At 49.6% G+C, this 15863-nt stretch overlaps 7 protein-coding genes across 8 annotated transcripts; 3 read left to right on the top strand and 4 right to left on the bottom strand.

Annotated features, from left to right (window-relative positions):
• The first annotated feature begins 304 nt into the window (after positions 1-304).
• On the top strand, positions 305-4675 carry LOC132261492 (nuclear pore complex protein Nup154). Its single transcript, XM_059760330.1, has 4 exons — positions 305-508; positions 646-2389; positions 2458-3968; positions 4028-4675. The coding sequence occupies exons 1-4, from the start codon at positions 413-415 to the stop codon at positions 4673-4675; spliced, it is 3999 nt and encodes a 1332-aa protein (XP_059616313.1). The 5' UTR covers positions 305-412.
• A 34-nt stretch (positions 4676-4709) lies between these two features.
• On the bottom strand, positions 4710-7474 carry LOC132261515 (ubiquitin-ribosomal protein eS31 fusion protein). The gene is made up of 3 exons (XM_059760360.1): positions 7325-7474; positions 5521-5841; positions 4710-4907 (listed from the first exon to the last, which is right to left on the bottom strand). The coding sequence occupies exons 1-3, from the start codon at positions 7457-7459 to the stop codon at positions 4761-4763; spliced, it is 603 nt and encodes a 200-aa protein (XP_059616343.1). The 5' UTR covers positions 7460-7474; the 3' UTR covers positions 4710-4760.
• Positions 5930-7417, bottom strand: LOC132261512 (ribosome biogenesis protein NSA2 homolog). 2 transcript variants are annotated; one of them, XM_059760356.1, is made up of 2 exons: positions 7325-7417; positions 5930-6772 (listed from the first exon to the last, which is right to left on the bottom strand). In XM_059760356.1, exon 2 carries the CDS (start codon positions 6760-6762, stop codon positions 5983-5985), a length of 780 nt encoding a protein of 259 aa, XP_059616339.1. In that variant the 5' UTR covers positions 6763-6772; positions 7325-7417; the 3' UTR covers positions 5930-5982. The 2 variants fall into 2 exon arrangements, with proteins under 2 accessions (XP_059616339.1, XP_059616340.1); XM_059760357.1 differs by lacking the exon at positions 7325-7417 and adding an exon at positions 6913-7095.
• A 12-nt stretch (positions 7475-7486) lies between the features above and the next one.
• Positions 7487-9107, top strand: LOC132261507 (zinc finger protein 660-like). The gene is made up of 3 exons (XM_059760350.1): positions 7487-7598; positions 7666-7824; positions 7880-9107. The coding sequence occupies exons 1-3, from the start codon at positions 7560-7562 to the stop codon at positions 9080-9082; spliced, it is 1401 nt and encodes a 466-aa protein (XP_059616333.1). The 5' UTR covers positions 7487-7559; the 3' UTR covers positions 9083-9107.
• A 175-nt stretch (positions 9108-9282) lies between these two features.
• LOC132261506 (rabenosyn-5) lies at positions 9283-10801 on the bottom strand. The gene has a single exon (XM_059760349.1). It carries the CDS (start codon positions 10720-10722, stop codon positions 9295-9297), a length of 1428 nt encoding a protein of 475 aa, XP_059616332.1. The 5' UTR covers positions 10723-10801; the 3' UTR covers positions 9283-9294.
• Positions 10802-10897: 96 nt separating this feature from the next.
• On the top strand, positions 10898-14280 carry LOC132262025 (transportin-3). Its single transcript, XM_059761140.1, has 5 exons — positions 10898-11254; positions 11364-12350; positions 12412-13500; positions 13569-14089; positions 14165-14280. Exons 1-5 carry the CDS (start codon positions 11138-11140, stop codon positions 14223-14225), a joined length of 2775 nt encoding a protein of 924 aa, XP_059617123.1. The 5' UTR covers positions 10898-11137; the 3' UTR covers positions 14226-14280.
• Positions 14243-15851, bottom strand: LOC132262026 (gamma-secretase subunit Aph-1). Its single transcript, XM_059761141.1, has 3 exons — positions 15405-15851; positions 15175-15348; positions 14243-14955 (listed from the first exon to the last, which is right to left on the bottom strand). Exons 1-3 carry the CDS (start codon positions 15624-15626, stop codon positions 14632-14634), a joined length of 720 nt encoding a protein of 239 aa, XP_059617124.1. The 5' UTR covers positions 15627-15851; the 3' UTR covers positions 14243-14631.
• Between the last annotated feature and the right edge of the window lie 12 nt (positions 15852-15863).

Here is a 15863-nt window from a genome sequence, read left to right as displayed (position 1 = left end):
TTGTAGTGTTGAATGGATTTGAAAAATCCCTCTTTATTCTCTCTCTCTATTACTTTATTCTCTTAAAACGTAGGGGTGCTAAAGAAAAAAAATTGAGCAAAATAGTTTGCGTTGCAAATCGAATCCAAAACATTGTTTTCCGATATCAAATAAACGTTTTATTCATGAATATACAGTTGAAATTCCAAATTAATTACTCGAGTTTCAAATCGGTGTATTTTATTTTACTACACGAGTGTAAAATAATACACATTTCCTCTGTCTCTTTCGCACTTTAACCGCCCGGTCAGTTTGACATTCAATCTGGCGGCGTCGGAATTTTCTCCTGTGGTTTTCTTGATTTTCCACGCGAAATAAGTGTTAAAACAAGCCAATTTTACTGCTTATCGACTAGTCAGTGGTTCCTGCTACAATGAATGTACCGGATATGGGAGGAAACATGCTGGAATTTGCCGGAAACATGATTGATAGGCACTTTCAGTGTCCGTCCTCTTCCAGCCTTTTAGAGGTATATTTTCTCGAGAAAACTCAATTAATGGGTTCAGAGAGTGGTTTTCCTTATCTTAAGATGTGCGCGGCAGAAGCATAGACGAAGATTGTGAGAGGGAGCGGCATAAGTGATTCTAACCTCAATTTCATCCCCAGGTTACCGGAGTCGCTCAGCATGGCATGGCCACAACTAGCGGTCTCAATGACTATGACTACCAGAACCTGTCGAGTCTGTCGCTGAATCTGAAGCAGCTGAATCAAGTGGTGACCAGCAATAAGGTGCCGATTCCGCCTGAGATCCTGGAGCACCTGAACCACATCAAATGCCACTGTATGATGGGCTTGTTCCCGGAAATCGGACGCGCCTGGCTCACCATCGACTCAGATATCTACATTTGGACATATGAGAATGACCGGGATGTGGCGTACTTTGACGGACTGAACCATGTGATCACGAGCGTTGGTTTAGTGACACCAAAACCAGATGTTTTTGTGAGTGATGTGAAGTACTTGCTCGTCCTCACGACGCCCCTGGAGATCATTGTGCTGGGCGTAATGTTTGGCGACTCAACGAAAACCATCTGTTCACCAAATCGCACAGTGCACGGCCTGAAGCCCTTCGAGGAGCTGCACATCAGCCGCCCCATCTTTGTCCTCAACACCGACAATGTGTCCATATTGACGATCGAGGGCGCAGCGGATGGCAGGATCTTCCTGGGTGGACGCGATGGCAGCCTGTATGAGTTGCAGTACCAAGCTGAGTCTAACTGGTTCGGAAGGCGCTGCAAGAAGGTCAATCATTCACAGAGTCTCGTGTCTTACATGGTGCCGGGCTTCCTGAAGATCTTCTCCGAAAGCGATTCCGTGGCTAAGATAGCAATAGACAACAGCCGGCGGATGTTGTATGTGTTGTTCGAGAAAGGTGCCATCGAGGCGTGGGAATTGGAGGCGAACGACAATATCAGGCGCGTGGGCAGAGTCACTCATCGGGATGTCGTCCAGGCAGCGGTGAGCATGGTGAAGACAGTGGATCCGGCAATTTTCAAGAATATCACCGCCATCTGCCCACTCACTATCGACGACAGTCCTCAGCTGCACCTGATCGCCGTGACGCAGTGCGGCGTGCGCTTCTACTTCTCCACGACGCCCATTCTCGTGGCTCAGGGCACAATGGAGTCCCTGAGACCGCAAGGACTCTATCTTCTGCACGTACGACTGCCTCCCGGCTACACGCCCAACACCCAGGTGGGGAAACCTCGACAGGTGCACTCGGCCTTCTACCACCGCGGCTCGCTGCTGATGGTGGCCACGTCGCAGCAGGATCAGGACATGCTGTGGAGTCTCAGCTCGGAGCCCTTCCCGCATCGTCCCTATCTCACGGAGTCGTCCACTGTGATGCAGCTGGATGGACAAGTGTGCGCCCTGGCGCAGATCAGGGATCGGGACTCCCACGCTCTCACCATTGCGCCCATGCGAATCAGCTATCAGCCCACGAAGATCGTGCTGTTGACAAATCAAGGCGCCCACATTGTGTCCCTGCTGAAGCCAATGGATCTGTTGCAGCAACTGCTAGCGGCCTGTCGTGGACCTCATCACGAAGCTGTGAAGGCCTACTTCCAGGCCCAGAGCGAGCCCGAAGCGTGCGCCACGAGTCTCATGCTCGCCTGCACCGAAGCTCTGCGCGGATCTGAGATGACTATGTGGGCCACGCAGGCGTTTTTCCTGTACGGCGGTGAGCCTCAGTATCGATCAGCTGCCACGGGACCATTCAACACCAACACGACTTTCATCGAGAGCCAAGGAGCGCCCATGTTCAACTCCACGCCTTTCCCGGCCTCCAGACCGGCTTCCGCCATTCAACAGAGCCTTCTGCAGCAGACACAGACTCCGGGCAGTCCGAGTGAGTATCCGAATCCACAAATTCCTTCTTAGCCATGCCTATTGATGGCTTCTTTTGCGTTTTTCCAGTTCAAAATGTGAGCAATGTTAATTTCAACACATCCCAAGGCGTAGACATTTCCAGCAACTTGATGTACTCAGCCAAGCATACTGGACTCTATCTGCACGTCTCGCGTCTTCTACGACCCATCTGGAGACGTCGGTGTCTCCAGCAGAGCACACTCTTCACCAGCTCCATCACATTGCAGGACTGTGGTCAGATTCTGAGCGATTTGTATGCCATCAAAGCCTTCTTGGCCGCCAATTCAGCCAGCAGTGCCACTGCTCAGCAAGCCGTCGCACCAGCACAACAGCCCGCGACGGGCGTGTATCAGTACAACATGGCCAGGCCGAAGAACATGGCGGAGGACGCGAAACTGGAGGAGAAGAAGTCCCTGGACGCGCTTAGCCGGTTCATAAAGCACACGTGTGAAGTTGTGGCTCTGTGGAAGCTCCTCTGTGAACATCAATTCCACGTGCTCATTAACGCGCTGTCACGAGAACAGCAGAACATCCTGGCGGCGTGTACATTCAGGGATTTGATTTTGTGTCGTCCAGATACTTGTTCACAGTTGATTGTGGGACTCATAAGCTTTTACCTCAATGATAACGCCAGCGTGGGCTCTATTTCGGCCAAATTGAGAGACGTCTGTCCCACGCTGTACAGCCATGAAGAGGCGGTGTCGCACAAGGCAACGGAGATCCTTCTGCTGTCCAAGACTTGCACGGATCCCGAGGAGAAGAATGAACGTCTCGTGACGGCACTGAAGCTGTGCAAGAGTGCCGCTCCAAATCTGCCTCTGGGCAGTATTTGCCAGCAATTCACGGCGGCTAATTTCTACAGGGGCGTCATTGAGTTGTGTGCCATTTGTGCGCATAAGATTGACGTGAACGAGACAGCGCTGCACTTTTACCGCAATGGAGAACCGCCGGAGGATCGGGAGGGATTGATGGCGTACACAGCACGTTCGGAGTGCTACAAGGAAGTGAAGTGGATGCTGGAGCAAGTGTATCAGCAACTCTGCAACGTGGAGGTGAATGGCAATCCGGGTGGCGAGATCACAGATATCAACGGACAGATTCTTAAGATTGTGGCGCTTGTGCTGCAGACACCTGATATTCTCCTCCATGTGGCCGTGTACGAGTGGTTGCTGTCGCATCGCCTCCTGGGCGAACTGCTGGGTCTCAGCGAGCCCTCTTTGGGACTTTTCCTCAGCAACTCATTGGCCAAGTATCCCGACAATCAGCAATTGGCGGATCTTTTGTGGAAGTACCATGAGCGCAATGGACAGCATTCAGCCGCTGCAAAGATTCTGGATAATCTGGCTTCGCTGGATGACAATAACATTCCTCTGGGTCGGCGCATTGAGTACCTCTCGAAGGCCGTGCTGTGCATGAGGAGCGAGACTATCGGCTACTCTGTCCACAATGGTGTGCTGCTGAAGGAGTTGGAGGATAAGCTGGAGTTTGCCCAGGTGCAAAAGCTCATTCTGGACACTCTGTCCAGCATCGGTGAGAGTGATCTTGACGTTGAGGAGGCGGTAAGTGGTGTTTGACTTAACAATTTGCTTACATTCACTAACAAAAACTCATCTTATAGATTCGACTCCTGAATTCTCAACTCTACACAATGACTCAGCTTTACAACGAATTCGCGGATCCCTTCAATCTCTGGGAGTGCAAGCTGAAGATCCTCAGTGTCTCTCACCACAGCGACAATCTTCTGATCGAGACGGTGTGGATGAACATCTTTGAGCAGGAACTCTCGGTGAGTCTTCACAGCACGGCTGAGGAGCGCATGAGGCGTCTCCTGACCAAATTCCAATGTCTCGTGCGTGAGTACAGCGATACCGGCAATTGCTTCCCGCTCTCATTCCTCGTGTACGAGCTCGAGGTGCGCGCCTGCAAATTGCGCCTCCGCGTGTCGCCCGTTCCTGAAGTCTTGCTGGCAGTGAAACTGGACACCGAGAGCCTCCTGGACATCTACACTCGCATGGTGGCCATGAATGATCGCGTGTGGCTCACGGAGGGCAACGAATGGTATCTCGTGGAGGCGGCCGCTAAACTCGTCTCGACTTTTGTCGCCACATGCAGAGTGTCCAGCGTGCGGAACCTTCGTCGAGTCGTCGCCAAAGCCGTCACCTTGATTTCCTCCTGTTTAAATCTGCTGTACACGAAGCCAGACACGCAGCAACTCATCAACTCCCTGCGCGACATTCAATCCAAGCTAGATCGACTGGCGGCGTGATTTGTCATCCAATAAAAAAAAGTCATATGTTCATTTTTTTCCAAGACACCGTCATTTATTGTGTCAGCAAAGCGTAGGTGCGAGCCTACTTCTCGTCCTGCTTAAAGACAAATGTGAGACTGCACTTGCCGCAGTAGTGGCGATCCTCATGGGCAGCCATGAAGACTCCAGCGCCACAATTTTCACCCGGACACTCGCGCCTCAACCGATGGATCTTGCCATTCTCATCGACCTTCAAGTCAACCACAATGAAGAGCAAATTAGGATTTGTGAGAAATTACTATTGTGGGATTGAAGGACTCAAATCGGCAAGGAAATCGGATTCACGGTATTGAAATCCCGGCAATACTCGAGTTTCCACCTGAGAATCCCAATCATTCGCCCCCTGAGATCGACACACAGGAATGAAAAATCATTACTTTTCTTCTCTTTTGTAAATGTAAATATATCACTGTTAGAAAAATTGTTAAAGTGAAATATTAAAAAATAAATGACTGACAATGAGGATCCTCATGGAAGGACCATGCAAAATCGCACAGTGATCCTACTTTTGTCAATATATTTTTAAGCATAGAATGATTATCAATATTTTTTCACTTGTATTAAGCAAACAATTTAGGAACATGTTCATTGATTAAATAAAACACTCGTGAAAAAGTACTGTGTTGAAGTCAATTGCAGACCCGAAGAACCTTCCCTCCTGCATAATTTCGAGCGATCGTTGGAAGCCGAAACCCCAAGGAAAAAATGGATCAATCTCGAGTTTACCCGAATTCCAAGCGAGAACCTCTTTCCCATGCGCCTCTTTGGTGTCTCCCTCAGCCCGGATTCCCTCGCATTCTTACCTTGTAGTACTTCAGCACAGCGAGCTTGACCTTCTTGCGCTTGTGCTTGATCTTCTTGGGCGTGGAGTAATTCTTCTTCTTGCGCTTCTTGGCGCCACCGCGAAGGCGCAGCACCAAGTGGAGCGTCGACTCCTTCTGGATGTTGTAGTCGGAGAGTGTGCGTCCATCCTCCAGCTGCTTGCCGGCGAAGATGAGACGCTGCTGATCCGGAGGGATGCCCTCTTTGTCCTGAATCTTAGCCTTCACATTTTCGATGGTGTCCGACGGCTCCACCTCAAGGGTGATCGTCTTCCCCGTGAGTGTCTTCACAAAGATCTGCATCTGCAAGGACAAGAGACCAGAGAATAAGAAGCAAAGTCATGATTATTCTCCAATTATTCTATTAACAGTATTGAAGAGAACAATGATCTTAGTTTTCATTTTTTTATTGTTCTTAAATACAAAAGAGGCGGAACGAGAGATCTAAACTAGAAGTACGGCATTAATGCATCCATCATTCTCCGGATTGTTGGTCACTTGCGCGTACTTTCCCCACACAACCTTTCCCGATTGCGTCACAAGACCCAATTCTGAGATGTTCACTTCAATCACCGTTCCCTTCGTGATCACACCAAGGGTTGTGTACATCGGCGAACTCGGGTTCTTCTTTACGCCAATAATGGGCAGGCAGAATGTGGCTTTCAATTCGGGATGTGTCACGTGAGCTTTCTTGAATCTCAGTGCCATCGGCCGAATGAATCTCTCGAACTTTGGTGGCTTTCGTGTGAAATCCTCCCCGACGAAAGTCACTTTAGTCACCATTCGCTTCCACGCTTTCCTCTTCGTCTTGCCGGATTTCAGCACTTTGAAGACTTCCGCGTCGCTCTGAGCGCGCACTTTTGGTATCGGTACATCCCACTTGCCCGCCTTCTCCTTCCGCTTCTGCTTGATCATGTTGGACAACACCTTAGCGCTGGATTGCATCCCACGATCCAGCAAGTACTGCGGATGCGCTCCATCCTTCTCCTGTTCTGCACTCTTCTTCACGCGCTTCTCCTCGTGCGCCTGGATCTTCTTCTTCATCTGAATCTTCTCGTTGCGCCTCTCCTGATTGAACAGCTTAGCCTTGATGCCACGCAGCATTTTCGCCTTCTTGGCACGCTTCTTCGGCTCTCGAGCCTCCCTCTTCCGCTTCCTCTCCTCATAATCCAGTCGACGGCCATGCAGCTTGGCATGCCGCTCCATATACTCATTCTGCGGCATCTTGGACTTCCTGCAAGGCAAGAGGAACACATTAGAATCCCTATTAAATACCACACTGAGGATTAAACGCTATCAACTTCGAAGGGAGTTTGAGTGGAAGACCCACCCTTCTCTTGAATATGACAGACGTTTAATTCCTCTTCCACTTACCGCAGAATATTCCGGGAATTTTATGCACTTTTTGTCATATTCACCAAACAAAAATGTAGTGAGATTAGCGAGTCTTCCACACTTTTAGGTTAGGATTACTAAATTACCAAGAATATTCACCAAATACTATTTTACAAATAGTTTCTCTTCTTTTGGATTGAAACTATATCAAATATTGGCGAATTAAGTGATATAACCATTAATTGACAATCCAAAACGCATGTTTTCAGTGATGCCACGAGGCGTCTTCCGGACGAAAACTTTTACTTAATTTCCCAGGAAAATCACACATTCACCTACAAACCCTTATCAAATAAATATCCTTCACACAATAAGGAACCAAATGAGATTACTTTTATCGCGGTAATTGAAAGTTTTCTATAAGTTTTTTGAGAAATTAAAGAGAGCTCACCTTGCCTGTGTCGAAGTACGATGCAAAAGAAATGGACGGGCAGCCGGAAATCGTAATGACACTTCTTGCCGCTACCAGCGCCACTAATGATGCGATTGGGATCGTAACGATTGACTTGCATGGCAGTTTCGGCATTCATCAGCAGTCATTGAATGTTTTTCTTGTGTTTGCGTTGTTTGTAAATATTTTCCCAAGATTTTAGGCATTTTATCGGTTTTAGGCAAATACTATAGACATGAGGAAAGTCACCAGCAAACGCAGGAAAGCAAAGAATGTAAGAAAATACAATAAAATTTGTCATGCTATTTGAATAGAATATTTGACGTGTGTTTCTTGGACAGATTCTGGAGCCGGAAGAAAATCCTTCAACAAAAGCTATTGCGGCATTGCCTGATGATTTACTAGTTTGCAGAGTTTGTGAGTCTACGGAGGATTTGTTAGATATTTCGTGGGAGGAAAATGTGCACTTTCGGGAGAAGCTCTATCAAATTGCATGCTTTGTCAGTGTGTTCTAGTGTAGCATCTCCACAATTGTTAACAGTGTTCTTATTTCAGGACGAACAGAAGGACAATTTGTTGAAATACATCTGTCGATCATGTGGAGAGAGATTAGAAGACTTCAGTTCTTTCAAGAATCAATGCGAAGACACTTATAGGAAACTCGTGGAAGTGATTTCTCAGAGACAAGAAAGCACGAAGGATGTTCTAAAGAAGGAGGAAATACCAGTGAAAGAGGAGTTGTCAGAAGACAAGAACTCTGAGGATGAAATCCCTGACAATTCGTGGGCAGATGAATGTCAAAAAGGAGACCAAGAAGAGCCCAAAGCAGATGCAGATAACGATAAGAAAAACTGGCTTCAGTGCCGGATTTGCAATATGATGGTGAAGAATCGCTATCACATGGAGAAGCACCAGTGGAGTCACAAGGGGAGATCTCTCAAGTGCAAATTCTGCCAAGTGGAGTACTCTTGTCAGGGGAATCTCATGCGCCACATTCGTGTGGTGCACGAGAAACGGCGCGCGCATGTTTGTAACACGTGCGGAAAGACCTTTTCGCAGTCCAACAATCTGAAACTCCACATGCTGGTGCACCAGGATACTAAGTTTGACTGCGATCTCTGCGAGAAGTCATTCAAGAATCCACGCTCTCTGCGGAATCACAAAGTGCAGCATCTGCCGCCAGAAGAACGCCCCGAGCGAGTGCAGAGACGCATCGAGAAGCGTCCCAATTTGTCGCCCTGGAAGCGAAGTCAGAAGAAGATGTGCATCTGTCCGACGTGTGGGAAGATTTCCAATTATGTGACCCAACACGAGAGCCACATGAGGAGTCACACGGGAGAGAAGCCCTTCAAGTGCGCGCACTGCGACAGGACTTTCCGAGAGAGGAACACGCTGAGGAGTCACATGCTGCTGCACACTGGGGAGAAGCCGTACACTTGCCGGTGCGGAGCGGCGTTTCGGCAGAGTGCTCATCTGAGACGACACCTGCGAAGTCACACTGGCGAGAAGCCATACAAGTGCCTGGTGTGCGAGAAGAGTTTCACCGAGAAATCCATCCTCACCACCCACATGAGGGTGCACACGGGAGAGAAGCCCTTCCACTGCCGCATCTGTCCCAAGAAGTTCCACAACGCCAGAGTCCTCAGGAGACATTACCTGAAGGTGCACTTTAAGAACCAGAACGTGCACACGCAGAGCGACATTCAGCAGAAGCTCGCGGCGATGCAAGTGGACGCAGAGTTGGGAGAGATCAATTGATGCCCGCTTTAAAAGCCAATCTGGTCTACATTGTATATAATTCACTTTAAATGTGCAAATCTATGATCACATATTAAATGATTCATGTAAAATCTTTCATTGTTCTTTCCTCTCAAACATAATTGCTCTTCAAATGTTCTCAACTGGTGAATGAATGATAAAAGTAAGATAATAATTGGAAGCTTTACTATCCTTTTTGGTGCTGCGCCTGATCACACGTTCTGCTGCCTGTTGTAGAACTCCTGCTGCAACTCTCGCAGGTTCATCTCCAGAGTGGCGACTTCCTCAAATCTCAGTGCTTCCCTCGCCTGCTTGATGTATCCCTTGATGATGTTGATCTGTTCCACGAGGGGATCTGCATTGGGGCCACTCGTGTCGGCTCTGTAGCCACTCCAGTTGTCCATTCTGGTGACCGCGGACCCAGTGGCGGCTCTCGTGGCATTCGGGGCCACACCGCTTGATAGGGTGTTGGATTGTTCATAGCGCTCAAAGGCTTCAGCTGCAAGACGTCTTTCTCTCTCGATGCGCATTTCCGCTTCTTCGCGCCTCTTGCGCTGGAGGCGCTCGATTTCCTCCTCCAAAGGCAGTTGGGGTAGAGAAAGCATCTCTTCCTTTATGTAGCTCACACAGGCCAGACGCAGGGCCTTCTTCAGGGCCTCAGCACGACTGCCCTGAGGCGTGGGAAGGGCCATAATACCCTTGCTCACGTTGTCCACTTGTTCAGCCACACGACCAATCTTACTGCGAAGAGCACTCGCGTCCGCCAAAGTGAAGATAGAATCTCCCTCATATAGGCTGGTCACAATCTTGCGGTACATGGGAATGTCAGGACTGATGTCCCGCTTCAGTTCCTGCACGCGATCGTAAAGACGCGTCACAGTTGGACGGAATGTCGTGCGATCCTGCATCTCCTTGCGATTCTCCAGCAAGTGAAGGCAGTGTTCGCAGATGCGCAGCGTTGTGAGATCCGCCGAGTCAGCGGACTTGGCTTCAATGTCTGTGGGCGTGGAATCGCCTGAGGGATTGAGTAGGCACTCCGCAGACGCCACGTCCAGAAACCGAGAACAGTCGTGACACATTATGCTCCCACAGAGGCGACAGTGATGCTGCCGACGAGTCAGATGGAAGCTCCTAGCACAGTTGGGGCAGAGTTTCACCGCTTTCCCGTCCAGCCAAGGCACGCGCTCCTGTTCGTGCATCTTTCTCTGAATGGGATCTCGTGGCCTGTCGGTCAGCAGCTTGTGCAGTCGGATGATAAGCTTGTTCGTTTCCGTGGCATAGCGCTCCAGCCGGGGATTACGCACAGCCTTGAAGTACACCGTATGCTCACAATCCACTCCCACTTCTTGGCTACTCTCCTCCAGTATTTCTCTGGGCTTACCCACCGAAAATATGTTGGGCTTCAAGCTCATACTCACTTCCACAGACTTCGCCAAGTCCGCGGACTCATCCAGATTCAGGATTTTCTTGCGGGCGATCCCGAAAATCTCCTTCAGAGACTTGAGAATATCCTGCTCTTCTGAGTGCTTCTGCTCCACGTGATTCGTCAATCTCTCCGGTGTTTTCAGATCGTCCTTGCAAATGGGACAGAGAAATCCCTCCAGGATCTCCCCATCCCCATCATCCAACAGACTGGCCATTACTTCCCGCCCAGGATCACCAGGAAAAACCACGATACTTTTCACTTCAAAACACTCCTTCTGTCATCATCGCAAAAGACATCAGTCATTGAAACCCTTCAAATGCGCATGCATTTGAAATTGACAGAATGTCGAACTGCCAGATGGCGTGCGCGGCAGTCATTTCACTGACATGCTGTGAGACGGTCGTATCGTGACAGTTCATCAAACTCGGAGAAATTCCATAGTGTTTTTTCTGCTTTGGGGAGAATTTTCCTGAGATTTAGCACGAATCCTGACGAGGAGCAGCCATTTAATGTGCATACTGTGCAAGAGTGTGCTGTACGGGAGACTTTGTGCTACCGGTGGAGAGTGCTAGTGTGGATTTGAGCGGACAAGAGTGCATCAGAGGAAAAGTGACGGCAGGACAACAGAAATGAACTCGGCACCGTCAACGGAGCAGGTTTATCAGGGCGTTTACGCCTTCTACAATAATTCCAACACACTAGAGCAGCAAAAGGCATCGCAATGGCTCAACGAGCTGCAGAAATCGGTGAGATATCGGCGTTTGTGTGGACGCTTCGCCTCCCCGCGGCACATAACCTCAAATGGGGTGCCACCCGACTTCCTGTTGTGACGGTGTCTCTTTTCTTGCCTTGCAGGTCTACTCGTGGAAAATAGCCGATGAATTGCTCCAGCAGAAGCGCGATTTGCAGTCGTGCTACTTTGCCGCCCAGACGATTCGTAGCAAAATCCAAAATTCCTTCCATGAACTCCCCGCGACGGCCCATGAGAGCCTCCGGGAGTCCCTCATGAGCTACATTAGTCAGATCACGGCGGAAACGGATGCGGTGATTGTGACGCAGTTGTGCTTGGCGCTCTCGGATCTCGCTCTGCTCATGTCCACGTGGCGGAATCCCGTGATGAGTCTCCTGGAGCGCTTCTCGGCCTCGCAGGACAATTCATGGCCGCTGTTGGTCATTCTGACACTCCTTCCCGAGGAGATCAACTCACGCTACCTGCGCCTGGGCAAGAACCGGCGGACGGAGATCCATGCTGAGTTGAAGAAGGACTCGAGGACGGTGCTGGAATACCTTCTGGCGTGCCTCCAGACGGGTGGCCACGAGCCAGCCACCCAGATGCGCACCATCAAGTGCTTTACATCGTGGCTCAGTATCCATGCGATTGAGCTTTGTGATATTAGGGAGAACATTATCGTGGGCCTCAGCTTCCGCCTCCTGCTCGCCAACGAGACGAGCGTGCAGCTTCACGAGGTAGCGGCCAATTTTGTGTGCACGCTTCTGCAGTGCTTCGAGACGAATAACACGGCACCGGAACTCGAGGCGCAAATCTTTACGGCTATTACGACGCTAGAGGAGGCCTATAACATGTCTGTGGCACAGGAGGCGATCGACAAGACAGTCAATTACTGCCGTATCTTCACAGTCCTCGGCGAGACTTTCCTGGAGCGGATGCTCAACAACACCACCGACTTCTCGCCTCACTACTCCATCAAGGCCCTCGATCTCGTGCTCAACTGCGTCGGGCATTACGACTACGAGGTGGCCGAGATCACCTTCAATCTCTGGTTCCGCCTCAGCGAGGATCTCTACAATCGCTGCAATGACAGCCTCACGGATCACTTTAAGGTTTGTGCTTGAGCACTTCGTTGCCTAGATTTAGTGCTAAGATCTCTGTACTCTCTTTCAGCCTCACATAGAGCGCTTGATTGGGGCTCTTGTGCGTCATTCGCAGATGGAGCCCGATCACGAGGGACTGATCGAGGAGGGCGATCTCTTCATGGACTTCCGGCGCAAGGTGTGCGAACTGACCAAGGATGTGGTGTTCATCGTGGGCTCCAGCCACTGCTTCAAACAGATGTTCTTCTCTCTCCAAGGCCCCAATGTGACGTGGGAGAGCAGCGAAGCTGCCCTGTTCATCATGTCCGCCGTGGCAAAGAACATTCTCGTGGATGAGAACGAAGTGGTGCCCAAAGTTGTGGAGGCTATACTCAATTTGCCGGAGAATACTCACATCGCCGTCCGGTACACGTCGGTCGTGCTGCTGGGAGAGCTGTGTGAATGGATCGAACGCCATCCGGAGTCTCTGCAGGCCGTCCTCAATTTCCTCCTCTACTCGCTGCAGCAAAAGTCAGGCTTGCCCGCCGCCGCCGCCACTTCGCTCCCGTCCATCTGTTCTGCCTGTCGAGATCATATGACGTGCCATGCCAGTGGATTGCTCCAGATTGCCAACAGTCTCGACAGCTTTGAGCTGAGCAACGACTCGGCCATTTGCCTGCTGAAGGGCATCTGCATTGTCCTGTCGCGTCTGCCCAGTGCAGAGATGACCAAGGCAGTGAAGGAGATCTGTGGCCATCAATTGACGCCACTTTGTCAATTGCTGGAGTGCGACGTGAAGGCGGAACGGGGCAAGAGTTCCGATCCAGTGTTCTGGATCGATCGCCTCGCGGCTATCATGAGGCATAGCAATCCTATTCTGAGAATGAACGAGACTCATCCGATGCTGAGTATCCTGGAAGAGATCTGGCCGGTGATGAGCAATGTGTTTGTGAAGTACCAGGCGGACCTCAGAATCATGGAGAGGACATGTCGATTCGTTCGCTATGCCATCAGATGTGTTGGCAAGCAGGCAACCCCCATTCTGGAGCCACTGGTGAAGCAAATGGTGCATCTCTACGCCATGTACCAGCACACCTGCTTCCTCTATCTTGGCAGTATTCTCGTGGATGAATTTGCCAAGAACTCCTCCTGCACTAAAGGTCTCCTCGATATGCTTCAGGTGAGTTTCGGTAGCCTCACAACAGGCCAAATGATTGAGTGAACCTAACTTCTATCTCTCCCTTTCAGACCTTCATAGAGCCCACATTTCAGCTGCTCCAAGTGGAGAATGGCTTGCGAAATCACCCAGACACTGTTGACGATTTCTTCCGGCTTTGCTCGCGATATCTTCTGCGATCGCCTGTGGAATTCCTGCAGAGTCCAATGATCACTCCCATCATCCAGTGCGCCTTGCTGGCGTGCTCCCTTGACCACCACGATGCCAACATATCGGTGATGAAGTTCTTCCTGAATCTCCTGCACTGCGGCCGAGAGGAGGAGGACGAAGTGATGCAACTCCTCTTGCACGACATTGTGGCTGCCAATGGCGAGGCTCTGATGATGAACCTCGTGCACGCGTCGGTATTCTGCCTGCAGTCTCATCGACTGTCGGATGTGGCGGACGTGATGGTGGAGTTGAAGGTGGTGGACGAGGAGAGATTCAGTCTCTTCCTCAGGAGTGCGCTCAACGCGTTGCCCAAGAAGAACAGCGGAGGTTGCATCACAATGACGGAAGCGCAGCTTAAGGTGTCGCATCAATTAATAACGGGGTGAGTGATCACATTATAAACTGTTTAAGACGTTTAAGAGTACAGCATTGCTTATTTCGCTCTCATTTTTTGCAGATCTGAAACTCCCAAAGCAGTGACGCATGCTTTGAAAGATTTTGTGAAACTCTATCGATAAAGAACATTGAAGAGTCAGAGTTACGGAATTTTGAGTGTGTCTCCCTAGAAGAGCAGGAAATGCAAAATTGCGATAGGGAACTATCATTGATTTAAGCAGAGTAAAAGTGGAAGTTAGCTAATTTAAGTGCATGGACTCAACATATGTTTCTTTGTACGCATTAGAAATGAGCGAGAGAGAGAGAGAGAGAGAAAGTGGCGTTAGTTTTTAACGTAGACATTGTGAGTCGACAGAGTCTTTTTATGAGTAAAAAGGACACATTTATTTGACAAAATGACTTTATAATTTAAATTCCTAATAATTTAAGATTGTATATAAACATTAATAGTTTACATTGGAATTATTAGCATTGAATTATTGGGGGAGAGAGTAGTTGAGTGTCTGGCAGATTGCAAAAACATGTACCTTATTTGCACGTGATGAAGCGCCTGAACGAGAGCATGGATCCGCCCACCACACGGAACGCCATCACCGCCGTGGCCAGGAGGATGGCGTAGTTGGTCAGCAGGGAGGCCCAATAGAGCTCGCGGCGGTTGAGCAACGTGAGGCAGGACACGAACAAGTGGCTCAGCACCACGTACGCCGTGTGGAGGTACTTGCTGTTGTCCATGGCGTTGAAGAAGATCACACTCCAGAATGTGTGTAGCAGGATCGTGCAGAGCGTCTGGGCGGAGCTGGTGAGGAAGAACATTTCTGTGCCACTCAAGAGACCCATCGTCGCGGGGCCGACCTGGAAAGCGTTTATCATTTGTTGTATCACTGTTCATTTTTCTATATCTTTTGCACACACACTTTGTTATAAGTCAGGTTTATCAACTCTGTACAAAGCCGATATCGAGTTTACTATATGATAAATACAAAATGACTGTATGATTTTTGACCTCTGACTTCTTCACTCGAGGGCCAAGGGGCTTTTCTACAGGATATGAATGATTAAATTGATCCTTACAGCATCAGCCAGGATGTTATTGAGAGCAAAGGCTCCGCTGATTATTCCAAAGCCCAGTCCGGAGACGTAAGCAAGAATGTGTTTGTTCTCCGTCACGCGAACATTGTCAGCCACTTCTTGCAATCCCTTCTCCGTCTTTCGCAAGATCTTGTAGATGACAAATCGGAAGACCTCCTGCAACACAAAGACGGTGAGTCACGAGAAAGCTAAGCCAAGTGGTGTCGGCTTGCCTGAAACAGGACAGAAAACACCAGACCGAAAGCCAGGTATCCTCGCAAAGGCACAACAGCGAACCAGATGAGGGATGAGAGAAGCAGCGCCAGGAGCCACACGAACGCCGCCGCTATGAGGATGATGATCCGGATGGGATCGTGAGCGATGGTGAGGCTGAACATCGCCACCGGCGGACCGAAAGCCAGAAAAGTACACCCGAAAAACTCTGCCAGTGTCATTGTCAATATGCAAAATCACACCTTTCTCAAGCAACTTGCGCACTAAACTACAACTATTGGGCAATCTTTGGGCCTCACTGTGTTGCTTTATGGTGGAAAATTGGGTGAAAATCAGTTCAAAAGTGGTTATTTTCAGGATTCATTGTGGACGATGAGAAACGCGATTTTGCAAACAAATGTTCTCTGACATTTTGCCACCGTCAGCGCCGCGTGGCGGGATTCTCATGAAATATTCAC

The sequence above is a fragment of the Phlebotomus argentipes genome, unplaced genomic scaffold, assembly GCF_947086385.1.
Source record: "Phlebotomus argentipes unplaced genomic scaffold, Phlebotomus argentipes genome assembly contig_15, whole genome shotgun sequence".
NCBI lineage: Eukaryota > Metazoa > Arthropoda > Insecta > Diptera > Psychodidae > Phlebotomus > Phlebotomus argentipes.
This window is presented reverse-complemented; position numbering and strand designations above follow the sequence as displayed.

Bases quoted from the DNA above. Each gene is read 5' to 3' on its own strand.
- LOC132261492 (XM_059760330.1), top strand. From the start codon at position 413: ATGAATGTACCGGATATGGGAGGAAACATGCTGGAATTTGCCGGAAAC. The intron at 2,390-2,457 runs GTGAGTATCCGA...GCGTTTTTCCAG, and splicing joins ACAGACTCCGGGCAGTCCGA to TTCAAAATGTGAGCAATGTT. The intron at 3,969-4,027 runs GTAAGTGGTGTT...CTCATCTTATAG, and splicing joins ATCTTGACGTTGAGGAGGCG to ATTCGACTCCTGAATTCTCA.
- LOC132261512 (XM_059760356.1), bottom strand. From the start codon at position 6,762: ATGCCGCAGAATGAGTATATGGAGCGGCATGCCAAGCTGCATGGCCGT.
- LOC132261515 (XM_059760360.1), bottom strand. From the start codon at position 7,459: ATGCCGAAACTGCCATGCAAGTCAATCGTTACGATCCCAATCGCATCA. The intron at 5,842-7,324 runs GTGAGCTCTCTT...TTGTCCTTGCAG, and splicing joins CGTACTTCGACACAGGCAAG to ATGCAGATCTTTGTGAAGAC. The intron at 4,908-5,520 runs GTAAGAATGCGA...GTTGACTTGAAG, and splicing joins CTGTGCTGAAGTACTACAAG to GTCGATGAGAATGGCAAGAT.
- LOC132261507 (XM_059760350.1), top strand. From the start codon at position 7,560: ATGAGGAAAGTCACCAGCAAACGCAGGAAAGCAAAGAAT. The intron at 7,599-7,665 runs GTAAGAAAATAC...TTTCTTGGACAG, and splicing joins AACGCAGGAAAGCAAAGAAT to ATTCTGGAGCCGGAAGAAAA. The intron at 7,825-7,879 runs GTCAGTGTGTTC...TTCTTATTTCAG, and splicing joins TCTATCAAATTGCATGCTTT to GACGAACAGAAGGACAATTT.
- LOC132261506 (XM_059760349.1), bottom strand. From the start codon at position 10,722: ATGGCCAGTCTGTTGGATGATGGGGATGGGGAGATCCTGGAGGGATTT.
- LOC132262025 (XM_059761140.1), top strand. From the start codon at position 11,138: ATGAACTCGGCACCGTCAACGGAGCAGGTTTATCAGGGCGTTTACGCC. The intron at 12,351-12,411 runs GTTTGTGCTTGA...ACTCTCTTTCAG, and splicing joins GCCTCACGGATCACTTTAAG to CCTCACATAGAGCGCTTGAT. The intron at 13,501-13,568 runs GTGAGTTTCGGT...TCTCCCTTTCAG, and splicing joins GTCTCCTCGATATGCTTCAG to ACCTTCATAGAGCCCACATT.
- LOC132262026 (XM_059761141.1), bottom strand. From the start codon at position 15,626: ATGACACTGGCAGAGTTTTTCGGGTGTACTTTTCTGGCTTTCGGTCCG. The intron at 15,349-15,404 runs GCAAGCCGACAC...TTTGTGTTGCAG, and splicing joins TGTTTTCTGTCCTGTTTCAG to GAGGTCTTCCGATTTGTCAT. The intron at 14,956-15,174 runs GTAAGGATCAAT...AACGCTTTCCAG, and splicing joins ATAACATCCTGGCTGATGCT to GTCGGCCCCGCGACGATGGG.